At 40.3% G+C, this 23082-nt stretch overlaps 2 protein-coding genes across 16 annotated transcripts in view; both read right to left on the reverse strand.

The window, feature by feature from the left end:
• Nucleotides 1-11775: 11775 nt before the first annotated feature.
• Nucleotides 11776-16119, reverse strand: LOC125010110 (acyl-coenzyme A thioesterase 1-like). Of its 2 annotated transcripts, XM_047588474.1 has the most exons (4): nt 16073-16119; nt 14018-14516; nt 12615-12817; nt 11776-12511 (listed from the first exon to the last, which is right to left on the reverse strand). In XM_047588474.1, the coding sequence occupies exons 2-4, from the start codon at nt 14466-14468 to the stop codon at nt 11903-11905; spliced, it is 1263 nt and encodes a 420-aa protein (XP_047444430.1). In that variant the 5' UTR covers nt 14469-14516; nt 16073-16119; the 3' UTR covers nt 11776-11902. The 2 variants fall into 2 exon arrangements, with proteins under 2 accessions (XP_047444430.1, XP_047444429.1); XM_047588473.1 differs by lacking the exon at nt 16073-16119 and having other exon boundaries at nt 14018-14671.
• Nucleotides 16120-18487: 2368 nt separating this feature from the next.
• The window catches only part of LOC125010610 (supervillin-like), a 54280-nt gene continuing 49685 nt past the window's right edge, over nt 18488-23082 (reverse strand). For 10 of the 14 annotated variants that reach the window (XM_047589373.1, XM_047589364.1, XM_047589365.1 and 7 more), the window contains 4 exons: nt 22674-22795; nt 21866-22021; nt 21674-21747; nt 18488-19221 (listed from right to left, as the gene is read on the reverse strand). In XM_047589373.1, the coding sequence (XP_047445329.1) occupies nt 19206-19221; nt 21674-21747; nt 21866-22021; nt 22674-22795 (368 nt within the window). In that variant the 3' untranslated portion in view covers nt 18488-19205. The remainder of the gene's footprint in view (nt 19222-21673; nt 21748-21865; nt 22022-22673; nt 22796-23082) is intronic. The other 4 variants (XM_047589363.1, XM_047589376.1, XM_047589375.1 and 1 more) reach the window with 2 other exon arrangements.

Raw genomic sequence — 23082 nt, forward strand, 5'->3', positions numbered from 1 at the left:
AACCACAACCTGCGGCTACGACCAATATTTGTAAGCAATAAGCCCAAAGTAGCTTATAATAAGCAAATGTGGCAGCACTGACATGTCAAATGCGTGCCCACACCGTCCCTATTAATTTTCTATAAAGCTAGCTTTTGTGTATAATTATTGATACTATAGTCCTATTCACATGGGTTTAGTTTATCTGAGGACATCCTGTGACTCAAATATTACCCCCCTGCGCATTCACACAGTATAAACAAACTCTGTGTTTTTTATTCATGTTCTGTTGTTGTGGCTCTGCTACTTTCCACCTCACTCCCCTGTGTGTCAGAGACTGTTTCAATTAAATTATAATGATGATAAAAATACATTTTTGATACTATTCACCCCAGGGAAGAAATTACCAACAACCTGGCTGTATTTAAATCAGCTCCACCTTTGCCGATCAACACATTAATGTTGATTTAATGGTTTCATCTGTCTAAACGGATGAATAGTTCAGCAAAATATGAACTTTACACCCTAATACCTGTCCAAACTTTGAATTATAACACATCCTTCATAAGTCATAAGGGACAAGAGGCAGAAAAAAAAAACGCAAATCAAACAAAAGTCGAGAAAAAGTAAAAACTCACCCCTAAATCACAGAGCTGTCAAATCACACTGGATTAGTATTAACTGAGGACCTCTGTGTAGAGTTTTTGGTGAGGGCAACACAGCTGAAAACGTTTTATTTCTTTATAAAAGTCCAGCATTTTGCTCACATTTGCCATACAGTTCTTCCCACTTTTTTTTTTATACTATCATCACGATGTGTAGCTCAACTATTCAACATCTCCATCCTCACACTTCTGATCTCTGTACGATTAACCTTTCCCCCCCAAGTCTGACTCTGCATGTTGGGTTCTCCTCAGTTTGAAAGCCAAACCCACCAAAACAGATTACATCTTTGAGCTTTGGATGCTAATGCCATGCAGCACAGGTGTAACGTTACCATTAGCACTGAACACAAAGTGCAGCTGAGACTGATGGGAATGGCTCAGCTCAGACATTGATTGAAGCATCTGACAAATTGTATTTTAGACTGACGATGGTGGTGTGTGAAAAGGGGATTGTCTAGAGAAAGACATGGATGTCAGAGGAGGAGACGGTTACAAAGGGGAAAAATACCTCTGCATGCAATTAGAATACAACCAATCAGAGCCATTTTTCACTAACAAATTCAACTCCATGGTGCTCAGACGTCACCATATAAAGCCAGCCCAAATGACTTGATTTGCCAAAGCATAATAGGTACATGATGTAGTGGTTCTAGACTTCCAACTTTCCGCTATATGACATGTCCAGGGGAAGCTAGTCTGGCTTTTCAGCTACAGCCAATCTGTATCCTCATTTGTAGTTCCAGTTAAATACTCACCAGCAATAGGATCAGTTAAGTGCACATCGGTCTGGTTACCTAAAAGCTACGAAGTTACAACTAGAAACTGAAGAGTAATACATCTTGATAATATATTATAGACCCCTTCACAGCTTTGAAACAGTGTGACTTTTTTTGAGGGGCGGGGCTTAACTGGAGGCAAAACATCCCAAATGCTATAGCTTGTAAACGGCGGTTAGCATATTTCAACGGACTGTTTTGGCAAGAATGGGTGAAGAAAACACACATTAGAAAACATATAGAAAATATACTAATACACTCACTCCCCAAGACTGTGAGTATTATTTCAAAAAGTTGACTCTGACTGAGGTTGTTTGTGTATGTGTTAGCCCTGCGATAGACTGGCGACTTGTCCAGGGTGTACCTCTCGCCCTATGACAGCTGGGATAAGCTCCAGCAACTGTAGTGAGGATAAGCAGTAGTAGGAGATGAGATGAGACTCTGACTGATGGGACTTTTACACATTTACACATACACATACCTAACTGAGAAAGCCAGCGTCTCCAAGAAAGAAAAACTGCAGATACACAAAACGTTAGACGCCGATAACAATGTCTTGAATGGACATGTACAAGATTTGCAATAGAAGAATTTGAAAGATTACTTTTGTCCATATGAACACAGAGGGGCTGTCTTTATCAAGTGAAGCCTCTCCAACAAAGATATTACAAGAAGTAAGTGGAACCACTGTGGAGGGTAATGTAGCAAAGCAATTTCATCTTGAACACCCCAGAAACATACAACTAATGTTGAGTTAGCCAGCGGTTAGCATTAGCATTAACATGTAACAAGGATTCCAGAAATAATGATTAACTTAACATAATTTCAGTAGCAATTTATTCTGACCCATAACGTTATCCAGACTGAAACTGATGACATATTAATCTGACCTTAATCTGTCTAAACGGATGAATAGTTCAGCGAAATATGAACTTCACACCCTAATATCTGTCCAAACTTTGAATTATAACACATCCTTCATAATTCATAAGGGACAAGAGGCAGAAAAAAACTGACAATCGTTAACTACAACCACAGCCAGAAACACAGGGAAGAAAACTATTAATATAAAAATAAATTCAAATAAACAAGAAAAAAATTCAATAAGGATATTGTTGTTGTACAGTATGTACAGTCTATTCTTAGTAACATGATTATGTGGATAACTACAGATATTTCATCCTTGTTTTTTTATAAAAGGTGAATGGTGTTGTCTCTGTATCTCATCTCTGGCGTTTAGGGCTCCTTCTGTTTCTTCTCATTGACCTGTTGTGGTGTGATGGTGTCTGGTGAGCTGCAGGTGTTCTGCTGCGATTGGCTGATGAAAGCCACCGTCGGCTATTGGCTCCTTCCAGGCAGCCTCAGAGGATATAAAGCAGGTTGCAGCCAGTTCTTGCAGGTCCTCCTCCTCCCTCTGCTTCTAATGAGGCAGCTTATTAATGCAGGAAACGGTACTTGAAGATGATGATTTCTCTCTTAATTTCTCTTGTGAGTAGATAAATTGGGTGAATTATTTATATATTTATTCACTGTTTAAACATGAGATAAAAGGATCTGCGACTGATTTAAACCATTTTTTTGTGAATATTTCCTTAGTTTTGGACGTCCCTTGAGTTTTTTTAACAACATATTTCCAATCCTACGAAACGTTTCACCCTTTTTTTTAACCTGCACCAGTGACACCTCTGATGTTTAACTACAGCTCCACCGTGAGGCTGTGTAAAGCATCTATCAGAGGACAACAGGTCCTGGGAGTTGAAATGAAAGTGGTTTTAGGAATAAGATCACATTTATCCAGACGGATCGATCGTAAATCTTTCTCCAGCTACTCTAACTCTGCTTAAATCTACACAACACAAGCAGACATGATGAATAAACTTGTAAATATAGACACTTCAATGCAGATCTGACACTTGGAATCCTTGACAGGAAGTTCTCACTGAACTTTTGCCGGTCTCACTGGGATCAGTCCAAACCGTGGGAAGAACACGCAATTCTTACGCTTTTACCAGAAGCACGGAAGTCTTTTATCATCCATTTTCTAAACCTGGGTTGCACAGTTTGTCGTCTGCATCTTGGCGAAGGCCTGAGGAAGAACTGCCAAACACATGGGCCTCCTAACAGCAGAGGGATTCTGATAAATGTTTCTATAACCGGACTTCCTCGTGTCCTCGTTAAACGAATTACATGGAGATTATACTGTGCTCTGCTTGTTTTGGATGTTTTAGACGAGAAGCCTGTTTTATGGGAAATGTTTTGGAATTGTGGAAGTGGAATTGTTTTCGTTAATAATACACTAGAGCATAGGTCTTCAACAGGGGGTTCATGACCCCTTGGGTGTCCGCGGAGGTACTGCAGCGGGGTCACTGAATCTTTGATTGATTAGACAATTTTTAGATTAGATTAGATTAGAAAGGGATAAATGAAGTCAGATGTTTGAAATAAATAGTGAATATTTGAACCTGTGTATTATTTGAATGACTTAATACTGAAGGCAAAATGATAATACTAATGTATACTTATTAATAGTGAGTTGTAGACATATAGAAGGTGGGGGGTCACTGCTTAATCTCCCCAATACGTTGGGGGTCCTTGGCTTGAAAATTGTTGAAGACCTCTGTATTAGATAGCGCTGGTGATTTCCTTTCACATCATCAATTTTTCAGTTTGTCTGGACAGATGTGTAATATTTTTTACTTTCTATCAGTTGCTTTCAGCCATCCCAATAAATGGAATAATAATAAGTGGAAACAGATGTCGGAAATATTTACACAAGACCTAGAATTAACAAAAAAAAATATACCTGCACTCAGTTTGCACTTTTTGAGAAGATGAATTTAATAGTTTGATACCTTGTAAACAATTTTTCAGAACATTTTTTAAAACAATTCATTCTTATTACGATTTTTTTCTGTTGATAGAATTACTGTTACTAAAAACAACTTAATAGGTTTAATATTGTACAGTCATCATTATGTAGAAGAGGGAGACCAGGTGCATTTTGTTTTAATTTCATTTTTTTTATTGTCCCTATGTTGTAGGTTCTGGACCAGTATCTAAACCTGGCTAAGGCCTTTGAATACCGCTCTTAAATGTAATCCTTTAATCATTATATTGGGGGATTTGAGCAAGAATTGCCCTCAGATAATAAATACAATCATTTTGTTAGGCAAAATATTTTTACTAAAAGCCAAGTCAAGAACAAGCCTAGATATAAGATTCTTTATGACCTGTGAAGACAATTTCTTTTAAAAAAGATGATTGGTGCAAATAAAATAAAATAAAAAATAAATAAAAAAAAAAACAAAGTAGTACTACATGGTCTTAAATGGCAGAGAATTCTTCTGCAGAAGAGTGGGATCATACAGAGCTATAGACATGCTCTATCGTATGTTTATCTTGGTTTCTTGACAGGTTGCTGTTTGTTTTTTGTCGTATTTTGAAGGGATCCTACATATCCTACCATTTTTTTTTCCCTTTTTTCGTCCTGTCTTTTTCTTGTTTGTTTGTGTGTCTTTGTATGATGTTGTGCTGTTGCCTGTATGAATAAAAGAAAGAAAGAATAAAATTCAGTGTTGCCACCAGAGCCATACAACTCTTACGGATGACACTTTGCTTGGTATCTCTGCAAAAGAAAGTTCCCCATGCAGAACTGAGTTAAAAAATATAAAAGTATTGTTTATGTTGTTTGTCATTTAGTCTAGGCTGAATGTTGGAATGGAAACTTCTGCAGACATTATTAGAAGCTCATGTTTATGTCACATTATCAACAATGACAATGATTTCTCCTGTTTACTGAGAAGAAATTGAGCATATTCATTGTAAACTGCACAAAGACAATCATTTCTCCCAGTTACATTTCAATAAAACCAATGATTAACACCACTAGTTTAGGAGCTACAACTACACACATAGAACATTTTAAACAAACTGTAATAGTGTCTGAATTACATTTTCAAGGAAAACATTCAAATCGATGCGACAGGATTGAAGCAACGACCAGCAGAAGCATCTCCACTGAAATATGATGCAAACACAGAGTTCCTCTAAACATTTGCCCCAAGGAAATATTGAAAGTGTCCATGCTGGATCGTAGGCTGAAAGCAGATGGAGCAGCAGGTTCGTCGATGGCATGTTCTTTTCAAAAAAACTTAGCAGTGACGGCAAGAAGTTAAAGCTACATCCATACACTTTTGCTCTGAAATATTTGGAGCCTTCAACGTCCACCAATGACGTCTTTATGAAGAGCAAAATGCTTTACATGTGGACGGGACGTTTTAAGGGACATTTTACCTCTTTTCACTCTTATGTCCTGTTCGCATGTTAGTAACATGGTTGGAATATCGCTTTTAACATCAAAAATGAATTTGGAGGCTTACTGAGGTATACTGACAGTGCAGGTAGTTAACACCCGACCTGCTGTTGTGGTTGGAAATAGAGAAAGTAGTGTATTTTATCGAGCTTACTGTCCTGTGGGAAGACAGAGTTGAGGAGGCTAATGAGAGCAAGAGAGCTAGATATGCAGAGATGGCAGCAGAAGCTGAGCAGCAAGGATGCAGCACCTGTGTGTGGCCGGTGGAGGTCGGTTGCTGTGGATTTGTTGCAAAATCCACTATTGCTCGTCTGTGTGAGCTGGATATTGATGGGAGAGATCAGAGGGTCGCAGTAAAGGACATGTCCCTGGCAGCAGAGCGAGCAAGTGAGTAGCTGTGGCTAAGGAGGAAACACGCTAGCTAGGGAGCATGCTAAAGATAAGGCTAGCTGAGTAGTTTAGGTAGGTTGTAGTAGGGCTAATCTCTCGGTTGAAAGTCACATGGTTGTGTGGTGGCAGCATAGAGGAGGGAGATCCTAGGATGCTGGAACTCACTGTTAAGCCTTCTTGAGGTGTTGTGGGTGTAATTTAACGAAACATCGGTGAAGGGAGGTGCCCACTTGAAAACCCCAATGATGTGAGGCTAGGCTAGTTAGCTAGTGTCTTCTTGTTGTTTGCTAGTTGGTAGCTGACTGATAGCCTGCTGGTTGATTTTTTCGGTTGGACTGGGCTTCTAAATGTGTTTTGCCTTGGATCATGGCACAAGTGAGAAGTGTTGGTTGAAATGTAGTAGCATATCCCAACACTTCTTACCGAACCCCCCCACCCTACTGTCAGGGTGGTTGAAATACTGGCATTTCCCACTCACAATCTACTGGGGCACGGGATTATGTGGGCCTACTGCTGTTGGCTAGGCTAGGTAACTGGTGTCTAATTGGTGATTGCTAGCTGGTAGCTGACTGTTAGCCTGCTGGTCAGTTTTTCAGTTAGACTGTGATTTTAATATTTTATCCTGCGTAATAATGAATGAAACAGTCGCTCTGTTCTCAGAGGAGGCCAAAAAAACACAGCTGAACTTGAATCAAGAATTACAAATAGTGTTTTCAAGCATTCAGCATGTTATAAAGCGTAAAAAGGTTTGTATCAAATCTAGTTATGGCCTAAAATAACCACTACTTTATGTCGGATCTCCTCAGAGTCTGTAATCAAGACGACAGATGGCGGAAACCGAGGGCTTTCTTTAAAGCAGCTTGAAATTATGGTGAAAAAGAGTCAGACTTGTGATGCATTATCGTGCAAAACTGTAGAAATTCTCAGGTGTAAAATAACCTTGGCAGTGGGGTCTTTTTCTTACAGCACCATATGTTTTCGCACCTTTTGCGAATACAAATAATACAATAAATCAAATAAATAAATATATGCGCACCAGATGGGAACAGAGATCACGGTTCCTTGTCATTAGCCTGCTGGGCTAATTACACAGTGAAGACGACGTGTAAACAAGCCTAATAACACACAGAGGTGACATGATGGCATGGTAATATTCACCAGTGCTCTCATTTCTACCCTGGATAACCAGTTGGTAGATAAAGTGGTGAAAGAAAGAAGAAGAGGACAGATGCTAAGGTCTCTGTAGTTCATGTATTTCAGACACAGCCTGGGGCAGTGTGAGGTAAAGCAATGGTGGGCTTTAGTTAACTGTTGCTCTTTTAAATATTTTATTGTTTTAATATCTTTGGTTGTAATCAATGGCTGCCATCATGTTGCTACAGTATTGCAGAGGGGAGACAGTTTTATTAAATTGTCCAGAGTTTAAAAGAGAACATAGATAGTAACTAAAACCCAGATAGATCTCAACCACAGTATGATCAAACCTGAGCAACAATGACTGTGCTGCTCGATTAAACAGCTTAAATGGGGTTTCAGGTTGCTTTCCAACCCACGCTGCACTATCAAGATGTTTGATTTGGTTTCCCTTTCAGCAACACTTCCTGCTTTCTGGTCATTACTTACTACTCATTAAAAATACATCAGCTATAGCTGGTGTGCACAGGGAGCCTGCAGCTACAATCACATTGTCATGACGTATAGCTTGTCAGAGCCAGGCGACCATGTGTTATTTGCTCAAAAAAGCAGCGGTAAAGTCCTGCGTGAAGGTGTAGTTTCTTTTTTTCCGTTGACGCTGTTAGACCGGTGAAATTCATGACACAGGTGCATTACTTTAGGCAAAACTAGAGAGGCACACTGGAAGAAAATGAAATATATCTGAATCTGCTGTTTTTTCCAAACTCCTGTTGTTATAAGTTATAAGTTATAACCAAATATGGTAAGCACAAATCTGACCAGTCCTAATAGCAGGATGTATTCTCGGCCCGTCCGCTTCATTAAGGATATGATCGTGTGCGAAGCATAAACTATAAGAAAAATGGATGCCATGACACCTTGTTAAAAGTCAAGTTAAAGCAAGTAGAGCTCCCCCTGGTGACTGGCTGCAGTATAGGTTCATAAGCTCCCCCATGTTAGTGGATGTGACTTGAGCCGAACTAAAACACTAAAGTAGCTACATGTCAACTTCAACGTCCTCCAGTCCTCCAGACTCCAAACTACCAAGTACAACAGTCCTAAGTTTGCTTCCTTGGTATTGATTAACATCAATGTTCTTGAAGCCTAGGAGCCGTCACACTAGAGACTAATATATGTACACAGGCTTTGTTGCTAAGCTTTCACTCAATAACACACAAATATAAATCCACTCTTACTCTCAGGAAGACGGAGCTCAAACACAACCCCAGCCTCAAGCTCCTGACTCATCTTCGCGTCTTAGTGCAGGTTACAGTCGTCGCAGAACAAATAATTCCCCGCTTTTCAAAAGCCAGAGGCTGATGTGAGCTCTGCTGAGCTGAGATGACAGAAAGGGAGCAGTCAGATACAGAAGCACAAAGAACAGCACAGGCAAAGACAGAGAGAGAGCTTTTCAACAACGCTGCTTAATAAATCAAGGAGGCAGATCAAGGCTGGTTCTGCTGTCTGTCTGAACTCTGTGAGCTGCAGCGGGGCCAGGTAAGAACAATAACGTGGTGTCTCTCGTTTCAAGAGTGAGCGAGCGAGAACAATCACGCCGAGGTAGTTCCCAATATGTCATGTTGATTTCCCTGCCTCTCATTTCCTTTTTAGTTATGTTTTTGCCGATGCTGCTTTGAGGCGAGTAGCGGAAAGTCTGAAAGAAGAGCAGAAACATGAGCCTAGAATAGCTCTATATGGAAGTGGTTGAGTTAAAATATCTGTCTTTGATGCTCGGTGTACGACTTAGGTTTAAATATTGCTTCCTCTCAAGAAAACAAACTTTATTCTTCTACACAATGTCCAACTAATCTAATAAATATGTGTTTCTGATAAAGATCTGCAGTTATAACTAAAATTATAGTTTTGCACAAGTTGAAACAATAAATACATATACACTCACCAGCCACTTTATTAGGTACACCTTGCTAGTGAAAGGTTGGATCCCCTTTTACCTTGAGAACTGCCTTAATTTTTGGTGTCATACTATCAACAAGGTGTTGGAAAAATTCCTCAGAGATTTTGGTCCATATTGACATGATAGCATCACACTCCAAGCATCAATCTCCCGTTCCACCACATCCCAAAGGTTCCTCTATTGGATTGAGATCTGGTGACTGTGGAGGTCATTGGAGCACAGTGAACTCATTGTCATGTTCCAGAAACCAGTTTGAGATGATATGAGCTTTGTGACATGGTGCATTATCCTGCTGGAAGTAGCCGTCAGAAGATGGTCCACTGTGGTCATAATGGGATGGACATGGTCAGCAACAGTACTCAGGTAGTATTATAGTAGAGATGGTATTCTGCATTCCTTGGTTGTAACCAGTGATTATTTGAGTTACTGTTGTCTTTCTATCATCTCCAACCAGTCTGCCCATTCTCCTCTGACTTCTTAAATCAACAAGGCATTTTCACTGGATATTTTCTCTTTTTCAGACCATTCTCTGTAAACCCTAGAGATGGTTGTGAGTGAAAATCCCAGTAGATCGTCAGTTTCTGAAATACTCAGACCAACAACCAGACCACGTTCAAAGTCATTTAATCCCCTTTCTTCTCCATTCTGATGCTCATTTTGAACTTCAGCAAGTTGTCTTGATCACCTCTACATGTCTAAATGCATTGAACTGCAGCCATGTGATTGGCTGATTAGCTGTTTGTGTTAACAAGCAGTTGAACAGGTGTACCTAATAAAGTGGCAAGTGAGTGTATATCGAAGGTATTTCTTTAACCTCTTGAAAAATCATTTTAATTAAAGATTCAAGCTTAATGATCTGATAAGATACACACTATATTGCCAAAAATGCAGAAGACGTATATGAAGTGACCTCCCATTCTTAATCCATAGGGTTTAATATCTAATTTCTATTCAGCTATTACAGCTTGAACTCTTCTTTGAAGGCTTTTCACAAGGTTTAAGAGTGTGTTTATGGGAATGTTTGACCATTTATCCAGAAGCACATTTATGAGGTCAGGGACAGAAGTTGGACGAGAAGGCCTGGCTCACAGTCTTCATCTAATTCATCCCAAAGGAGTTCTATCGGTTTGAGGTCAGGACCAAACTTGCTCATCTTCATGGACCTTGCTTTGTGCACTGGTGCACAGTCGTTTTCAAACGGGAAGGGGTTCATCCCCAAACTGTTCCTACAAAAATGAGAGCATGAAATTGTCCACAGTCTCTTGGTATGCTGAAGCATTCAGAGTTCCTTCCACTGGGTCAAGACCAGCTCCTAAAAAACAACCCCACACCATAACAACCCCCAACTCCACCAAACTTCACACTTGGCACAATGCAGTCAGACAAGTGTCGTCCTCCTGGCAACCTCCAAACCCAGACTGGTCCATCAGTTTGCCAGGAGGAGAAGCGTGATTGGTCACTGCAGAGAACGTCTCCACTGCTCTAGAGTCCAGTGGCTGTGTGCTTTACACCACTTCTTGGTGATGTATGTCTTGGTTGCAGCTGCTCGGATATGGAAACCGATGCCGTGAAGCTCTCTACGTGCTGTTCTTGAGCTAATCTGTAGGCGACATGAAGTTTGGAGGTCTGCAGTCACCGACTCTGCAGAGAGTTGCTGACCCCTGTGCACTATGCACCTCAGCATCCACATCAATTGCTTCCACTTTGTTATAATACCACTGACAGTTGACTGTGGAATACTTAGTAGCGAGGAAATTTCACGGCTGGACTTGTTGCACAGGTGGCATCCTATCACAGCACCACGCTGGAATTCACTGAGCTCCTGAGAGCGACCCATTCTCTCACTAATGTTTGTAGAAGAGTTTGGATGCCTAGGTGCTTTATTTTAACTGAATTCAGGTATTATTGGAACGGGTTAGTGAACGTGTGCGAGCTAAAACAGGCAGTAAAACATCAAATAAAACAAAACTGTCAATAAAAACTGTGTTTGCACAATAAAATGAAAAATTGCCTGCTTATATTTATTTTATATGTCTCAAATCCTTACTTCGGAGGATAGTTCATTTCCACATTAAAGTATGAACATAACTAATTACCAGTGCTCAGGTAAGTTGTGCTCCATCATAGGAAGCTTCTGCTCACTAAGGCTGCACCTAACAGGTTTTATTTAGAGCCTTACATCGCCACCTTGTGGTGAAGTGTGAGTACTTCACATCATTGCCTCGGCCGGAACCTCGGTTTTAAAGACGACGGTGGCAACATTAACATTAAATGAACATATTAATACACAACTACACGAGGCAGGAGTAATAATCTGCAATTGTTTTGATAAGTGCAGACCAAATGTTTTCTGGTTTTAGCTTCTAACATGTCAGGATTTTCAGTTTCAGGAGTTAAATTGGACTCTGGAAACTCGCAGTGCATGTTTTTCTCCATTTGCTGAATCAAATAAATAAATTATTGCTACATTATTCAGTATTGAAGATGGTAATAGTTGCACCCTTAATACAAGAAACACACACAACAAAGTGAAACTTCAACTACAATGAAGCAAACGACTCATCCTCAATTTGCAACACAACTTTATACAGGATTTTATTTTATTAAACTCTGTCAGTAACCCCTCCTCCCCATCTCAATACACAAACTAATAAACCATCAGTTTCAGTAGCACTTGTCACACTATCTGAATCTATAACCTGGCTTTTGTCTGAGTAGCATCGCATCTCAAATGAGTTCTGAAGAACTCTTGGATCTTTTTCCACATGTGGACTTCAGCTGCAGCGTGGGCCCTCGGTTCACCCCCCCACAATACTGGCTTCCCCACAACGCTGTGGACGCTGGAGAGGCAGTAGGGCCCGTAAGGCGGCTCCAAGAAGTGTCCCGCCCCGGGGTAAGACACGCTCTCAAAGTTCTGCTTCCCGTGACGCTTCAGCCTCTCCACCATCTCGTCCATGTAGGCCTTGCTGTCCCAGTTGAGGTCGTCCTCCGCGGCCACGAAGAGAAAACGCCCCCCGGCTCGTTCAATGGGGATCAGGGTGTCCCTGTGTTCCTCTGCCAGGGGATCCTCGCCGGCATGTTTGGGAATGATGGCCCCGGACTCAGTGGTGATCACTTTGCTCATGTCAAACTGTAAAGCACGGTGGATGAGTCTCTTCTTGAAGAAGAGTGGCAGAGCTACGTTGGCGGAGCAGCCATTGATCCACACCGTGGCCTCAACACCTTCCAGGTAGGAGGCTATTGAGAGAGCGAGATCTCCGCTTTTTGACAGGGATATAACTCCAACTCCTCTACTGCCCACCTGAGGGAAAAGCAACAAAATCAGATGCTTTGACTATTGTGCTGCTTGATAGTAGATGAACAGGAAAAACAACCGTCTTCATGGGTGGATGTAATAAACTCACCTTATCCTGTTTCCTTAAATACTCTATAGCTTCTTGAAAATAATCCAGGTGGACCTCTGTGATGTTCCTCGGCATATCAGCGTGGCCGTACAGAGCCACGGTGAGGACCAGAAACCCTCGGCTGGCCAGCAGAGACGCCCTCTTCTCCGACAGACCTCCACCAAACGTGTACAGATCCAACACAGCAGGGAACGGACCTTTTCCTGGAACAAATCGGACAACTGTTACAGAACCAGGGATGTAACACTCAACTCGCGATGTAGTTTTTTTCAATATTGGGTTTACGATACGATTTTCCCACTTTTTAATGAGCTTGCAGACAAATTATGGCTGAAAACGATTCTTTTAATTATTTCTCAGACAAAAAAAACAACACATTTCTGAGGTAGGATGTAACTCCAAAACACAAACTATGCAATGAATGCATATTTAAAAAAACATCTATATAGATATAGATATAGATATATAAAAGCTACAAAGTATAGTTTCCCTTTTTGTTTCTCTGAGGTAATGTTAACTGTGCAATACAACGTGTATGCAAATGAAATTATATTTTATCTTAACAACAAAAAAATCGTCTTCCGTGATCAATCTCCTGAGAATTGTCCATGTCCACGATTTGTCAAATAAAAAAATACAACGCAAACGACCTTATTCTCGTAACACAGGTCCTCTGATAACATTAATCCAGTGTGAACTGACATCTCTTTTTACGGCTTTTTTTCTGCTTTGACAGATGAAATCATTAAATCAACCATTAATGTGTTCATAGGCAAAGGTGGAGCTGATTTTAATACTGACAGGTCATTGGATAAATATTATCAATAATCATTTTTTACCATCCAGTATAATTTGTAATTAAAACTGCCTGTGATGCAGTGGAGTGAGATGGAAAGTAGCAGAGCCGGAACGTGAATTAGAGTAAAACGCAAAGTTTGCTTATTCTGTGTGAATGAACCACCTGAAACACAGCCATGTACGGCTGAAAATAATAATACAAATAAAAAAAATCTCATCATTTAAACAAACCAAGGTTTCCATGTGTTCCTAGTTTGGTATTTACATGTTTTTTTAAGGAACATCAGCATATCTGGTCCCGTCTGAATACTAGACAGTGATGTAGGACGCCAAACAAACTAGATTACGCCCTTTGTTGTTTTAAAAAAGGCATCGCGATTAATTTTCATCTCAGCTGATTGGAATCGTCACACATTTGTGTTGATTTTTAACTGCCTCCTGATGCATCCTCACATCCCTACGACGTACTGATAAAGAAACCGTCCCCACCTTGGCTTCAACCGTGAGTCCACGTCTGTACTCTCTTTATAGGCCTGACTGCATCCATCCATACGTCCAACTCCATCATCAACACTTGTTATTGACAGATTTATTTAAAGACAAACCTGGGGGAGTAAACAAGACTCCTCTGATGTTCCCGTCTTTGATGGGGACCCGGGTGACACCGTCTGCCATCAGAAACCTCTCGTTGGTCTCCTCAGCCAGCATCCTTCCCTCCTCTTCGTGCACTGAAAACTTCACCACATGAGGGTTGAGTGCCTTGGTCCTGATCAGCCTTTTGTGCAAGGTGTCCGCCCTCATCGACCACAGCAGACCCATGGGCTCCACCCCGACGTAGCTCCCGCTGAGCGAGGGGTCCCGGTCCAGGTCGATCTCCCCGCTCCCGTCGGCCCTGTAGGAGGCCGAGGAGCTGAACAGCACTCCCTTCTCGTCGGTGGTCCTGGCTCTCATGGTGACCACCTGCCTGGACATCAGGCCGGCCACCTTCACCTGAACGGGCTCGTCGAACAAACACCTGGAGCTCGGCAGCAGCCTCAGTCTGACCTGGGAGGACATCGCCCCTGAAAACTACAAGTCCTTTCTGCACAAGGTTAGACTTTGACCCTGTATAAAAGTGAACAAAACATGAAGATAACACGAAGATAAAGGACACGTCGTTCTCTTAAAAACGCTTTGTTCTGTGCTACTGTTGCATTTGTTGGAGGCGTTTCACAAGGTCACACTCTTGTTCTTATTGTAGCTTCGCACCAGCAGTCAACACCTGTGACCCACTTACTGGTAAAAGTAAGAAAGATTTGGTGAGAAGTGGTGGATCATTCCATCATGTGGATCAGGCATAACATTATGACCACCTTCCTAATATTGTGTAGGTCTCCTTTGTGCCAGCAAAATATTGAATGGTCACAACATGGTCAACGCTAGCTGGTCAACGCTAGCTGCTAGCTACAAAGGTAATCATTTATTTAAAACCCGTTAAGTTTCTGTGTCACATGGAAACATCTTGTGAATAGACTTGTCTTTCCATCTAATTTCTTTCAAGACAGAGACAATATTCTGCTTCAGGTTTGATTTTTATTTGTGTTATCTGCAGCATGAAGTGGACCCTCACTGATAAACATAGAGAGGTTCATTAACTGAGATTTCCTCAAACAGATCATCGTGTGAAGAGGACACGGTAAGTGCAGAAGCAGAAGAAATCTGCTTTACACACCATTTTAATATAAACAAATCTGCATTGTGAGCACACTCACTGTGAAATATATTTATCATGGTCTTGACTGTGATTTGATTCTGGCTGCATGATGAGAACTCGCAATCTTGTTGAATCACTTATACAATAAAGGCTTCTTACTATTTTATGAAAAGAAAGTAATAATAGGACAAAATGCTACATATACATTTTATGTATACATTTCAGACATTATATATAAACTGTTTATTTATACAGAATTGACAGTAAACGTCTATATATCAATAAATTTTATCTACTGATATAATTGTTTTCAAATTTATCGATTACTTATTACGTCCTCATCAAATTTAAAAATTCAACTCCCTCGATGTTGCATTTTTGATACCAATACGATGTCAAATAACCAACGGTAGAGGGAAATATTGACGTATGTATTTAAGAAAATACAAAATAATTACAATAGAACTTTTTTTCCAAACATACCCAGTACACCAGATAATGCGTGTAAGTTTAAAATAACTTTACGAAATTCTCCAATTTGTCTGAAACGTAGATTAGTTAAATTGGACCTTGACACGTTTCCGACATTCCCAGCTTCCCTGAAGTAAGCATAGCGTATAAGTACAAGTGAGGGCGGAGCTTCGCCGTCACGTGAACCGCTGTAGTTGCAAATATTTGTGTTTTTCTCCCCGGAACAGCTAAAATCTTTCGTTTGGCGCTTCTGTGACAAGATATTATAGAGCACAGAGGCTGGTGAACGTTCAAACTTTTGCCAGTTCGTATATTTCTTGTCAGAAACTATGAAGTAAAAGTATTTCCACAGGTTTACACCGCCCTGAACACCGGCCCTTATCTTCGGTTTGTGGAAGAGACTACATCTTAATATAAGAATCTTCCACGAGTTAATTAAAAGGCATTGTAATGTTAAAATAGCTATTAATGGGAGAAATTATAAAGCAGTACTCACAGTCGCGAGCTTCAGAAGTCCTTCGTTTGTTCGCTTCCGGTTAGTTTTACTGCTACAGGTTGGCGTTTCACAATAAAAGTCTCCGAACCATTGATTTATTAAAATCTAAATAAATAAATCACTGACAGACAGTTTGATTCTACACTGAACTTCTGTATAAAGTGGTTAAATAGTTTCATTTTAAACTTGATTAAATTTAGTCTATGTTTAAATGTAAGCCCCACCGCCTCCACGCTGGTGAATGAGACTTAAAACATTAAAATACAAGTCAAATCATTTGTTTACAATGCAAGGTTGGTTTCAGTCATTTTAAATAGTTAATATAATTTTGATGCATATTAAAGGGTATTTGTTTTCTGGAAAATTTTCGTTTTAGTTTAGTTATTTGACGATATGGCAACAGGATGTGATATAATGGCGACTACCAGTTCATGACAAACGCTGACATTTGTAAAAACTATTTTAGTTTAACAAATCGTATAAATGTCCTTAGTGCATATTGGCATTGGAAAAACTAAAATAATCGAAAATGCGAGGGACTAGTCCAGTGGCTCCAAAGTTGCGCCCTTATCCTCAGATAAATAGCGTCAGGTGTATGGCGTCGTTTTTGTGCCACATTTCCAAGCAATTAATGGGATGTTTTGAGTGTTTTGAGTAACAACATTTTTTCCTTCGTTTTCCCCACGTGCTCCCTCAAAATATTTTTCTTCAAAGAGCTGGTTGAGGCTGTTTTTCAGCCTTGGCACCTTACAACTAGTGATGGGAAGTTCGTTTCTTTTCTGAGAGTCGTCTCTTTTGTCACTGCTCCCAAAGAAGAGCTGGCTCTTTTGTCTTCCAAACAGCTTTATTTAGTTTTGTTAATAGTATTGTATATAGTATTTTGGCCCGGCACATCTATACATATGGCAGATAGCAAGAGCTGTGACTTTCAACGATGACAATGTCACCATTGCTGAAACTGAAGCAGGAAGTAGAAACAAAAATAAACCCGACTGGCAAAAAGCCAGAGCGCCGTCCAGCATTCAGGTGGTATATTTACAGAGCAATGTAGTTATGTGCGGTATAGTTATGTGCATAGGTTACAGCCAGTGTCGTGTATGTTCACACTGAACAAGAACTAGTTCAAAGTTCAGCTCGCACATATTAAACTGAACTAGTTTAAGTTCATACTTCACATTTTTTTTAATTTTCAACAATGTTAATAGACGGTTCGCATTAATTTTTTTTACGTTTATTTCTTGAACTTGCTGTGTCAATTGTTGAAATTTGACAATGATGTGGTGGACGACATGTTTTTTCAGACCCGGTAAAAACAATTTACTCACGTCTACGCTCGCAGTTGGAAAAGTTTACCAGTTCAGTTCACAAAATTGAGTGTTATGAAAAATGGTATTATATATTATATTGTTTCTGTCCAATCTCCTCTGATCTGTAATATCAACAAGGCATTTCCGTACACACAACTTAATGGATATTTCCTCTTTTTCGGACCATTCTCTGTAAACCCTAGAGATGGTTGTGCTTTAAAATAATACTCAGACCAGCTCGTCTGGTACCAACAACTAACCACGTTCAAAGTCATTTAAATCCTCTTTCTTCCTCATTCTGATGCTCAGATTGAACTTCAGCAAGTTGTCTTCATCACCTCTACATGACCAAATGCACTGAACTGAAGCCATGTGATTGGTTGATTAGCTATTTCTGTTAACAAGCAACTGAACAGGTGTACCTAATAAAGTGGCATGTGAGTGTATATTACAATTTAAGCCACTATTATGTACCAGAATATAAAACTGTTTATTTTAATGCAAAAGCAGAATTGTAAACAATGAAATCCCAACTTCCTCAAACGAGAACTTGTGAATTTGTTAAATTTTCACGTCATATCAAAGTAAATCAGCATAAATAAACAAGTGTATTGACCCTTCGCTGCCAGTACATGGTAGAATAAGCTACTACCTAAAACATAATGTTCTCTACTGACATACATTTACCAGAGAACCTTCTCTGGTTTTAATTCAGTTTTAATTTTGATTTTTAATAGTATTTTTTGTGTTTGTATTTATAATTGCAGACTTTTCTTTTTTTAGTAATGTCCGTTAGAAAAGAGCTATAGACATAAAGATGATCATTTAGCTTTGAAGACAAACCTTCATTCACTGTGAGTTATTTGGAGAACATTCAATAGAATTCATCTTTAATCTACACTGATCAGGCATAACATTATGACCACTGATGTTCTGGAGGCACAAGAGAGACCTACACAATATTAGGCTGCTATGCCTGATCGGTGTATTTAATAAACTTTGCAGACATTTGATGAGCAGATTCTTAAAGATCTCACCAGTGACTAATAGTTTCAGTCCTATAACACCTGCACCACGTTCATCGAAAGACACAAAGCGACTCCTCGTCTGAGTTGAGCATTATTGTGATTTAATTCACTATATCACAAAGAAAGTCTTTAAAAATGCAGACTAGAATTTCTGTATATAAACTGTACACAAAAAGCAAGGCACTATACATTCAGATTCACCAAGCTGCTGTTTGTCACACCTTTAAAATTACAACTCTCTCCTCTCGGTACGAGTCGACCCACGAGGCAGAAGAAGACGACGACTTTCCTCACGACATCTGACACGATGAGGTTTCGTTTTTACCTTTTTTTTTGTTGTTGTTTTGTTTTTTACATAGTTACAAACGCGCACACACACAAACTTTTACACATTTAAACACACAAACATTATATACAGTCGCACACAACCACAGCATGGCACCCTGACAACAAACGAGTCCATGATCTTCAACAAATTCTTTTTTTTTTTTTACCACGTATGAAACCAAACCTACACCTGTCGCCGTCAGATTTAGTTAATTAATGACAAAGTTGAGACGTAAAAAAAATAATAAAATGAAACTCTATAAGCGAGGCGAGTGCATCTCCAGTCTTCATCCTTCCGGGTTTTCTTCAGATCCAGATTCACACCACAAACCACGTCGGGCTCCTCTCACTGCGTCTCCGTCTCGTCTCCTCTCTTCGTGTTTAAAAAATAAAAACTTTCTCAAAACAATCCTTTGGCTTTCTTTAAGTTCACTTGCTTCCACCCTGGCAGACGTTCGTATTCCTCTCTCTTCATTTCCAAAGCTTTCTGCACATGGAAGAAAGAAAAAGACACAGAGAATAATATTTCTACTGATTCTTGTTACGTGTGTTTGCCCCATAAATTACAACAGAAATGCAAATGTTTTCAAGAAGACCTGAGTCTTAGGAGCCTGATTTTAAACTTTTTATAATCTCAATGATAAATACATCGGAACGGGCTGGGTGGTATCACCAAAAATGTATTTTTATTTTCATGCATAATCACGTTTCCTACTGGTTGAGAGAGGAATTAATGCAGTAGATTGACTAAGGATGAACCATTTTAGTGTGATGATGAGTAAATGTTGTAGAATGATCCCACACTAGTAGTAAAACGAGTTTTCATGGCCCCGTGTTAGCACTGACTGCTAATGAGGTACATTTACAGCTTGGAGAGGAAATAAATTAAAAAATATTATCAAGATAAAATAAAGAAACAGGGACAATTACAGTTTAATTTATTTTGACATAGTTAATCATATTTATTCATTACTGAATAATAAACTGTTATGTCTGTGATGTCAACAGCAGCGCGACCAGCTACCGTAATACTTGGAGTGTACGTGCAACCTTTTTTTCTTCTCATTCATAGAAAGCTAAAATTGGGGACATTTTCAGGGACAGCTTTAGCCGGGGGACAGGTCATCCAAAACGGGGACTGTCCACAGAAGTTAGGGACGTCTGTCACAAGTCCTCTCGTTCTGTCACTTCCTTTTTCGGACCTTTCCATCTTCACCACACCTCACAGTGACACAGTCGCACTATGTGTGTTTAGAAGCACTACACTGAAATTGGTCCTGTCTGAAACAGTGTCTCGTGGTGCAACGTTCCAAACTCTGTGTAATCAAATACACTGGAACGCTGGTATATTAAAAATTCAGATCATAACAAAAGATATTTTAAAAAAATACTGGTATTCGGTATGAACCAGTACACCGCCCAGCCCTAGATGGTACTTGTCATCATCTGTAGGTATTTTAATGTTATCATTGGTAACTTTTAATCTATTTGTTGTGTTCTGAAACTTTTTATGCTGCTGTAGTTTTGCTCGGGTCTCTTTGAATGTTTCTAGATGAATAGCACCAGAACGTTTTATTTTCGGGCACTCTGGATAAAATACTGACTAATTCATTTTTATTTTATGGATGAAAACGTGTTATTAATAAAGTGAGCATACATCCACCGAGCATTAACATATTAACACCTATAATCTGGTTAGATGCCATTTGGATTTCATTACAGGTCGTGTTTCAAAAAAAGAAAAATCCCTCTGCACACATCTGGATAGTCAATGATGTGACGTAAGCTTCCCTGTAATAATGGCTGTTAATTTAAAGTTATCGCTTCTCTGGCGGACGCCTCTCTGCTGTAAAGGAATTCATCTGCACAGATGTCACTTTGAAGGCAGGTGGAAGTTGTTGCAGGATAGACAAGGCCCACATTTGGTCTTTGAACATCTACCTGCAGAGTTTTAGCCGGTGCATCGCTGCCTGTCATCACAAACAATCTCGTAGGTGTTTCTAATAAAGTACTCGGCAAGTGGAGCTCATTTCTTTGCTCTGGTTAAATGTCAACACAAGGTTCGGGGGCTACTTTAAAGCCCTGCTGACATCACTTCTAGCTGTGATTGAGGACCAGAACCAACTCTGTCCAGGTTTCGTGACCTCGATTTGTGCTCAGCAGACAGACGGTGAGTCAGACTGCAGCGTGCGGCGGACGGTGAATCACTGAAGTGCGTTTGTTTGTCCGCCGGGAGGAAAGAGAGGAAAGAGAGGAGGAGAGGTGATGCAGGAGAGCGCGGTGTGGTCGAAGACACGAGCTGTGGCTGCAAAAACACGCAAGGTGGAGCTGAGAAAACAGATTAAAACTAAAGATTTTAAGTGTGAAAGGCGATTTCTGCCAATTTTTTTCTGCTAATTGGCCGATTTTGCCAATTAGTAAATACGCAAAAAAAATCTCTGTATATTTTCCAAAATATACAGAAGAGGCCAAAGTAGAGTTATCAATTTAATATATATGGAAGTAGTAAATCAACCAAACTATATTTAATGTTTATTTTATGAATGAATGATGATTGATAATCAAAACTAATTAAACATTTATGATACCGAGTTGTTTAATTCAATCATTTATTTCTCTGCTCATGTTTCTTCCTGCAGTAACGGGATCTAAATTTAGATGGTGTGTCGTCTTATATTTGTCATCTCTGTGTCCTATTTAAAGCTCTGTCTGACGCTGTAATGTTCTGTCGGGATGATGTGATTGTGCAGCGTCTCTTCCTCGACCAGCACCACACTCCAGAGAGACAAGAGAGAGAAGAGAAGGAGGCGGTGGAGTGGGGATGGGGGGTGGGGGGGGTGATTATTCAGATCCGTTTAAAGAAGGAAAACACACACACAGTGCTCGAGAGAGAGGACAAGTCTCCAGTGCTGGTGAATCACACGAGCGGCTCTTCTTACCTGAATCCACCTACAACTTGGTCTGAAAAGTGAGAGTTAGATGGAGTTAGGATGAGACGTGTTACTGAGGATGGCTGGAATTAACATAAAAATGGAGAAAAAAAAAAAAAAAAAGGACCCTTGAGTATGTTCCTTTGAGGAAAATGTTACAAACTAAAGCCTGGAGTGAAAAGGTTGAGTCGGTGGACTGACCTCAAAGTCCTGGTCGGACAGGTACATCTCTAGCCGGAGCGGGTCGACGCCCTCTGGGAGCGGCCGGGCCTGCATCTGGGCCAGAGGGAAGGTGTTCTGACAGAGCCGGGCCAGCACGTCCTCCACCAGGATGATCTGGTTACACACCTCGGCCTCCTGCAGCCACAGCAGCAGAGCACACAGTGCATTTGTTAACACAGTTTCCAACTAGTCTGTACTGTCAGTCAGTACGTTTACATGCAAAAAACAAATTACTGCCTTAATCCGACTTTAACTGGACAAATTAACATGTTAGTCCGACTAAAATCAGAGTTCTCTTTATCTGATTAAGACACCCAGATAATGTGATTGTAAATTACTCTGGCATGTATACGCCTTAATCTGACTTTAACTGGACAAAGCGTGTGCACACGCTAGATCACCACTGCGCTGGTGTATGACCCCGGAACAAAAACATCCAAGAAAGTCGAGCCAAAAGTAGCTCACACATTACGTACAAGACTAAAAAGCTGAACTATTATCCATGTTGGTGTTGTTTGAAATGTCGGTCTGACGCATGAACGATTCTTGCTTATTATATGACGTAATTGGTCAACCGAAGGGGGCCGTATTAACCTGCTGACAAGACACATATCGCCACCTAGTGTGGAGGAGGCGGACATGTTCCCGTCAGTTATTCGATTTTCTCCGTTGCATGTGAACTGGGACAAGGACGACATTCAGGAAGTCGAATTTCGAGCGTAGCTCCATTAAGCTGTGCATGTAAAGTGAGTTTGAGTTTCTGAGAGTGTGCGACGGTGCTGCTGACCCTCTCTGTGATCTCAGCCACGTCCTCCCTGTGCTCCCAGCTGGGGAACATGTTGGTGAAGGTGAGCGGCTCCAGACCGGCGTGGATCAGGTACGACTTCTGAGGCTTCTTCTCGTTCTTCTCTGAAGACAAAAAAAAAATAAGAAGAAAAAGTTAAGAATACGTAATTTAAAATAGGGAAATGTGTTTAGTCTTATCATTTATTTCAGACTTACTTGGCTCTGGTGACACGTAACAAGAGAGATCACACGTTTAGTTGACACTGAGCTTTTATTATTACACAAATTTGTTGACAGGGATGGGTACTGATACTCGGGAACCATAGAAACCAGACCAAAAAGCAGATTTTGGAGCTGCTGAGTTTTTAATTGAATATTAAAAACCCCCTTAACTCTACTGATGCTACACA

Source organism: Mugil cephalus, chromosome 7 (genome assembly GCF_022458985.1).
Source record: "Mugil cephalus isolate CIBA_MC_2020 chromosome 7, CIBA_Mcephalus_1.1, whole genome shotgun sequence".
NCBI classification, from domain to species: domain Eukaryota; kingdom Metazoa; phylum Chordata; class Actinopteri; order Mugiliformes; family Mugilidae; genus Mugil; species Mugil cephalus.

Coding starts and splice junctions, on each gene's coding strand:
- LOC125010110 (XM_047588474.1), bottom strand. CDS start 14,468: ATGTCCTCCCAGGTCAGACTGAGGCTGCTGCCGAGCTCCAGGTGTTTG. Junction 12,818..14,017: donor AGTCTTGTTTACTCCCCCAG/GTTTGTCTTTAA, acceptor GATTTGTTCCAG/GAAAAGGTCCGTTCCCTGCT. Junction 12,512..12,614: donor ATTTAAGGAAACAGGATAAG/GTGAGTTTATTA, acceptor CTTTTCCCTCAG/GTGGGCAGTAGAGGAGTTGG.